The sequence below is a fragment of the Cynocephalus volans genome, chromosome 8, assembly GCF_027409185.1.
Source record: "Cynocephalus volans isolate mCynVol1 chromosome 8, mCynVol1.pri, whole genome shotgun sequence".
In the NCBI taxonomy this organism is placed as follows: domain Eukaryota; kingdom Metazoa; phylum Chordata; class Mammalia; order Dermoptera; family Cynocephalidae; genus Cynocephalus; species Cynocephalus volans.
The window spans coordinates 117,906,603-117,913,600 of NC_084467.1; the positions used below are offsets into that span (position 1 = coordinate 117,906,603).

A 6,998-nucleotide genomic window follows, 5' to 3' on the forward strand; every position below is an offset into this window, starting at 1 on the left:
TTAGTGCCTCCCATACACCAAGTTGTTCAGCTTCTCAGTTTAATTCCAGGGGCAGGGGCTGGAGCTGCAGCTGCTCCCACCTCTGTGGAAGAAGGGGAGATACAGTGTACTTCATGACAGGGAAAGAGAAGGGTGCTTTTATTTACTTTTTTATAAAAGCTGCTACAGTGGCAGGATGCTGCTGGGAATGGGGTCACACAGTTTAAGTAGTAGATTTTCCTAGGTTTCCATGGATGCAGTATCTCCTCTCCCCATTTTCTACCTAGCTCCTCTCTTCCTAGGCCTATCAGTAGCACAGCATTCATCAAAAGCCTTGATGGATGACTATTTCTGAAGAGCAGATTGCACCCTTCCCTTTCCCATTATCAAACCTGAAATCCTTCATCAGCTATCTCACTTCCATGTTGAAACCAGGATCACTAGCTATAAATCTGAAAACCTGGTGCCCTACCCCACAATAGGTATCTGCTGTTAAGGGCAAGATATCTGCCCCCTATACTAAGGTCTCTGAATAGTTCCTTTCTGTACATTCAGTATATTTGAGCATATATACATCTATATACATCTGTCTATATATATTATCTCTGTTTCTTTCTCCTTAGATAAACCTTACATATGTATCATATCCTAATTCCCTGAGCCTCCACACACCTCTTGCTTGCTATCCCAAGTAAGACTCAAAGGTTTCATTAATTTCCCTAGGTCCTCTGCACCATTCTTCCTCACCTTGACACCCTGGGTATCCTCCCCCATCGGTTGTTTTGCTAGTACTCTTCTGACAAGTCCATGGCTGGTGTGGACAGGGGCCCCATTTCTCACCAGACTGGCTGCTTCTAAAACTTGTCCTGTAGCCTGAAAGAGGATTCCAGGTCAGAGGAGACAGGCTGTAGTCCAAAGGGTTGGGAGTGGGAGGAGTTGTTCCCTGGAGGGGGGCTTAAGGGAGAAGATGCCAGATTGCATGATTTATGTGCAACTTAGAGCAAAGCCTGGGATAGTGGAGGAGGTTCAAAAAGAGTAAGTCAGAACATGTTCTCTTCTCACTTAGTTATCTAAGAATCAGTAGAATCTGGGGATTTAGAATAGACAGCAGGGGAAAAGGAAGAGATAATTCCTTCAGGAGAGAAGCAGCAGTTGCAGAAGAAACCATATGGATGATAATTTGCCAGTGCATAAGAAGATACACACACACACACACACACACACACACACACACACACACACACACACACACACACACACACACACACACACACACACACACACACACACACACACACACACACAAAATGGTACATTTTGCCCATACACATTGAGAGAAACCGGGTAAGTGTAATGTTGAATAAAGTTAAACATGCAGAAGCTGGTTCTTTGCCTTCTGTTTTCTTTTCCAAATTTTCAAGTTTTTCTTGTTCTTGTTTTCATGAGAGCTAGGGAGTAATGGTGGGGTTTATAATAAGTGGAGACTAAAGGGTCTTCAATTTCAAGATACAGTTAGTTGAATTCAGGGAGATCATTATAAGAGGAACTTGTGCAGGTGTAGTAGGTGATGACCATGAGTCCAGCCTCAAAATTTTGTGAGTTTCTCTGCAAGGCTCTGCACACAGATGCATGTATAATTCTGTGTAAGTAGGTAGTTTGTAACAATCGGCTGAGTCCACCTTAAGTAAACTGCCACTTGATTCACATAGAGACTCTATGCCAAATCACTTTGTGGGGGTTCATACAGTACCTAAATGGTACAAGGAAGCACTCTTAGGATTTGGAGGTTTAGAGAAAGTTCTGGTGCCTATATGCCCTTCCCTGATCCCTACTGCAATCCCCACCAGGGAACAAGGAATGTCCTGGATCTGATCTCTTAAAGTATGCTTTTAAACTTGCCTCAAACTGGCCTCATGGCAGAGGAGAATAGAAATGACACTGATTTTCATCATTTTATGCTAAGTCGCAGGAATGGCTAAGGATGACCATGGTTATTTGATCAGGAGGTATCATTTTCTTCCCTCCCAGCATTGCCTAATGAAATAACTGGCACTTTATAGAAAGGCACCGGGAGATGTAACGGAGAATAGTGGCTGCCAGCCACAGAGTTCTGCTTCTGCCCAAACCTTCACAATTCTGCATAGCAGTCTGGAAATCAGAGAATTTACCCATCCCACTTGGTGGGGTTGGCTTAACATCCTGGGGAATCTGTGCCTGAGAATCTAGCTTTAGTTGAGCATCAGTGTTAAGAGAGGGAGGCCCTTGCATATTCCCTCTCTTCCTCCAAAGGGGAGGGGTTAAGAGAAGAGAGGTCTGGGCTGGGCAGGAAAAGAAGAGAAGCCACATACAATGTAATCTGGAATATCACTTTTGACCTTTCCATGGGGCCTGGGCACTGGACTTTTTTCAAGGAGCATATTGGCTGGGGTCTTCCCATTCACAGGACACAGGAAAACAAATCTTCCCAGGGCTGCCTAGAAGATAGGTTCAAAGTTTTAAACAACGGCTCTGCATTTGTCACTCTAAATTGAAGAGCTCAGAATCCAGCACAGGTGCAGGTATGATGGTTCTCTTTTTTATGTTCCTTGAGTCAACCTCAGAAATTAGCTATACCGTGACATAACCTGGCTTCTTTCAACAGGGGCTGGTAGAGACCCCAGGATAGGCTGATTTCAGATTCCTGTTTTTCTGAGGGCACAGAACCCAAACTGACCATCAAGGAGAGTCTTACTGTAGGGAACTTGCTAGATGAAAGAGAGACGGGGGCTCCAGCCTCAAATAACCAAGCTTTCTGACGGTGGTGGGAAGTAGGGGGGAATCTATCCATCCAACCACATGGTCCTCCTAGTATGAGTCTCCAAGCATGGCTGGGGCCTTCTAAGCCACTTTAGCCTAATCGTCCCTCTCCTTCCCCCATCCTGGCTTAAAGGAGGTGTGTGTATGAGGGTAGAGGCAGGGGAAGTGAAAGGGGACAGTGGGAGGAAAACTTGGGACTCCAGTTGGCCTAGACTACTGACAGACCACTGGGTTAAAGAGAAGGGAATGGAGGATGGGTGCTTCTGGGGCTCTCCAGTAAAACTGGGTAGTATCCCTTACCCAGGGTGCCAAAAGAGAGGAAAAGAGGCGAGAAAGATGGGGAGGTAGGAACAGGCCATCAGACGTTGCTGATGCGCACACTAAGGGCACCGCCCTCCTTCTCAGCCTGCTCTCGTAATGTCTCCTCCAACTTGAGCTTTTCTGGGTCTCCATATCGTACAGTGCTGTCACGGATGCCACTAGGGGGGGCCACTTTCACAACTTGGTCAAAAAGACTGAAGTCAGCTATGTATTTGCCACTGGCTGACAGTGAGATGGCAGGTGTGAACTCATAGCCCCAAAGGATCTCCTCTGGCAGGTAGGAAGTGCGCACCTGGCAGGTGGCACTGGTGGATTCCACTGTTCCACTTAGGATCAGCACCAGTTCAAAGTCACCCTCACCACTGCGAAGGGGGAGATCTTTCAAGGGACTGGTCTCATCTACCACATGGTAGAAGGTAAGGGGTAGAATGAGGAAGGGGCTGTCAGAGGCCGTGTCTACTTGGAAAGTCACATTGACCTGGTTGAGCCGGATGTTCTCACCCTCCTTGGTCTGGTGGGTCTGAAGCAGTTTGCCTGTCACCTGGCAGCCAATGAGGAGGCTTTTACGCATATTGGCAACTCGGATCATAAGGCAAGGCTTCCCATTGTGGGCAGCTACGACTGCATGCTGGCTGAAACGGATGGTCTCAGCCCTCTTCTTGGGCCGGGCAATCTTCGCCAGGAAGGTACCTGTGATGAAGATTTCCAGGATGGTAGTGAGCACCAGCTGGGCAATAAGCAGCACGATGGCCAGTGGGCATTCCTCACTGATGTAGCGGAAGCCATAGCCAATGGTGGTCTGGGACTCAAGGGAGAAGAGGAAGGCTCCAGTGAGTGTGTGCACCTGTACCACACAGGGGGTGTGGTTGGCTGGGGGGCCCAGCTCCAGTAGGTCCCCATGTGCCACAGCTACCAGATACCACACCACTCCGAAGAGGAACCAGGTGCCTGCAAAGGTCGCAGAGAAAAGCAGAAGCTTGTAGCGCCACTGCATGTCAATGAAGGTTGTCCACAGGTCCTTGAGGTAGAGGAAGCGCTTGTCAGCAATGTGTTCCATTCTCACATTGCTGCGGCCGTCTTTTGTCAGGACTCTCCGCCGTCGTATCCCTGGGCCCACCAGGGGCCGGCTTTCTGTCTGAGTAGTCTGACTGTAATACACCTTGGCAACTGATGTCATCTGGAGGGAGCAAGACAGCATAATGGAGGTTATTGTAGAATGCACATTCATTTGGGTGCCACTTATTTGTTCTTTTGTAAGCAAATATTTAGTGAGGACTTGCTATGTGCCTGGCACTGTGCATAGTGCAGTAAGTCAAAAATGAAAATGACATCATCCTTGTTCTCCAAGAACTCACAGCCTGGTGAGAAAGACACATGTTCAGTAAGCAAATAATTGCAATGCAGTCCAATATTTGTAATTGTTTGAAGAGGAGAGGCAGAGAATAAAGTTCCTGGTTCTGCGAAGGTGGGGGTGAGACTAACAAGGGCTTTACTGATCTCCATTTATCAGAAAGCCAGTTCTATGTGAAGATCTCTAATTTTGAAGTATGATCCCTCCCCACCCTCAGGAATGGCTATCATGAGACAGGAAAGGCTATCCTACTGAATCCTTCTAGGCCAATCTCCCTTAACAAACATACATATGCTTAATTTATCCATTCTCTTCCCTTACCCCAAGTCATACCCACTGATATTCATCTGGCTCAGAAACTTCCCATTCTTCTTCAAGATGCTCTCCAAGCACCCAACCCATTTCATCTTTTTATCATCACTATCATCTATCAACTGGAGAAATTTGGTATGGGTCAGAATCTAGGGTGGTGGTGGGAAGAGTATGGATAGGACCTGAGTAAAAAGAAAAAAAAAAAAAAAACAGGCAGTGGTGGAGGAGAAGCAACATGCTGAAGCTTCCTGGCAGCACTGAAACATTTTCCCAAGGACTGGAAGAAATGCCAGATTGTAGGTGGCAAAGTTGTCGTGACTAAGTGAAGTAGGAGAGTTAGGAGTGTATATTAGTTAATGGCTATGTCTGCACAGGCTCAAATTCAGGATTGCTATTCTGATAGTAGAAAGTGGGACAAAGTACTGAAATAGGAGACAGTTCACTTAATACAAGGTGCCTGGCACCCCCGCCCAAGAAGTAACTTGTACTTTTCCAGCAGAGAAAGAATTTTAATCACTTGAACACTTGGACTCTGAATGTGATGGCCAGATCAAGGAGCAGGGTGATCTCTGGAGAGTCTGGCCCTCCTTACAGAGCAGAGAAGCCCATCACATTCTCCTTTCCAAATGTCATTCTTCATACTGTCCCTCTACCCTATATTCCCCATAGCCTTTCCCTTGTAAAACTCTAAATTATTTGGGATCATCCAGGTAGGCAGTGAATTGGAGATCACCAATGGATGAGAATCCCAAGAATGTTCAGAGGCAACCAGGATGCCCATCTCACGAGCCCCCAGGCCATTTGGAACTTTTGTCTGTATGAGACTACTCAACCAGATTTGGATGCCACTCACTCCCCAATATCCCTAGCTACAAAAAGGAAGCTCTGCAACTCTGAAGAATTCATATTTAGAGCCCAAATAAAGCCCTATTTGATATTCAGTAGTAGTAATAACAACAAACAACTACCACAATGCCTGCATCTAAATGCTGTTTCAGAGCTCACACATTAGCATGCCTTCTCATTTGATCCTCAAACTCTTGAAAAGAAGATGTAAACCTCTATAAGAAATTTTGAGAAATATTAGAGAACCAAGGATGTGGTGCAAAGTTGAAGATGAGTGAACATAATTTTAATTTTTAAAAAGAAAAATGAGGGCCGGCTCATGACTCACTTTGGAGAGCATGGTGCTGACAACACCAAGTCAAGGGTTAAGATCCCCTTACCAATCATCTTTATAAAAAAGAAAAAGAAAAAGAAAAATGAGGTATATTTCACAAACTACAAACAGGTAAGACATTGATCCTAGGCAAGATTCTATAATAAAATAGTAAGATTGTCATTACTTGATGAAGGTAGGGGAAAAGAAGCTATCAATAGGACCCAACATGGGTTTACTAAGAACATGTCACATCATAATAACCTAATTTCCTTCTATGATAAGGTTACTAAATTGACAAATCTGAGAGATGCAATAGATAAAGTGTACCTTAGTTCTAGTAAGATTTTTTACAAGATCTCTCATTGTGTCCTTGGGAATAAGAGAAAAATGAACAGAATGCTAATATAATTAGGTGACTTGAAAATAAAAAAATCAATGGTACTGGTGAGTAGACCATGCTGGCCTGGAATTAGTTTTCTAGTGATGTACCAGAGAGCTTATCTTTGGCCTTGCCCTATTCAAGTTTCTTAACACTGATTTCATTCAAAAGTATAGAACACCATGGCCATCAGTTGTGTGGCTGACACAAAGCTGGGACAGATTGCAAATGCAAGACCTGGGCAGAATTAGGATCCAAAAGGAGCCAAAACTTAGAATAAGGATAAATGCTACGTTATATACTTGGGTCCAAAAATTACCTGAGCAAGTTCTAAATTGGCAAGATATGATTTAGAAAGCAGTACCATGGAGAAAAAAAAAAAGTTACACATGTTAGCAGAAAATAATCCAGTATGAGTTATTCATATGTTTTGGTTGCCAGAAAGACAATGCAATCTTAGCTACTCTAGTTGAACTCAAGTCTCTAAAATAAGGAAGTAGTTGATTCTACTCTGCTCTGTTCATCCCACACCTGCAGTATCCAGTATCAAGGAACAATCAGGATAGGAGAGGATTCAGAATCAGATCACATGAGAAATGGATGAAGGAAATGGGGAAGTTTAGCCAGAAGAGACAAACTGATAGATATAATGGATGTGTGCAGATATTTGGTTTGAAGGGCTATCATGTGAGCGAAGG

At 44.6% G+C, this 6,998-nt stretch overlaps 1 protein-coding gene across 1 annotated transcript; it reads right to left on the minus strand.

The window, feature by feature from the left end:
• Positions 1 to 3,133: 3,133 nt before the first annotated feature.
• KCNJ10 (potassium inwardly rectifying channel subfamily J member 10) lies at positions 3,134 to 4,273 on the minus strand. The gene has a single exon (XM_063107059.1). It carries the CDS (start codon positions 4,271 to 4,273, stop codon positions 3,134 to 3,136), a length of 1,140 nt encoding a protein of 379 aa, XP_062963129.1.
• Between the last annotated feature and the right edge of the window lie 2,725 nt (positions 4,274 to 6,998).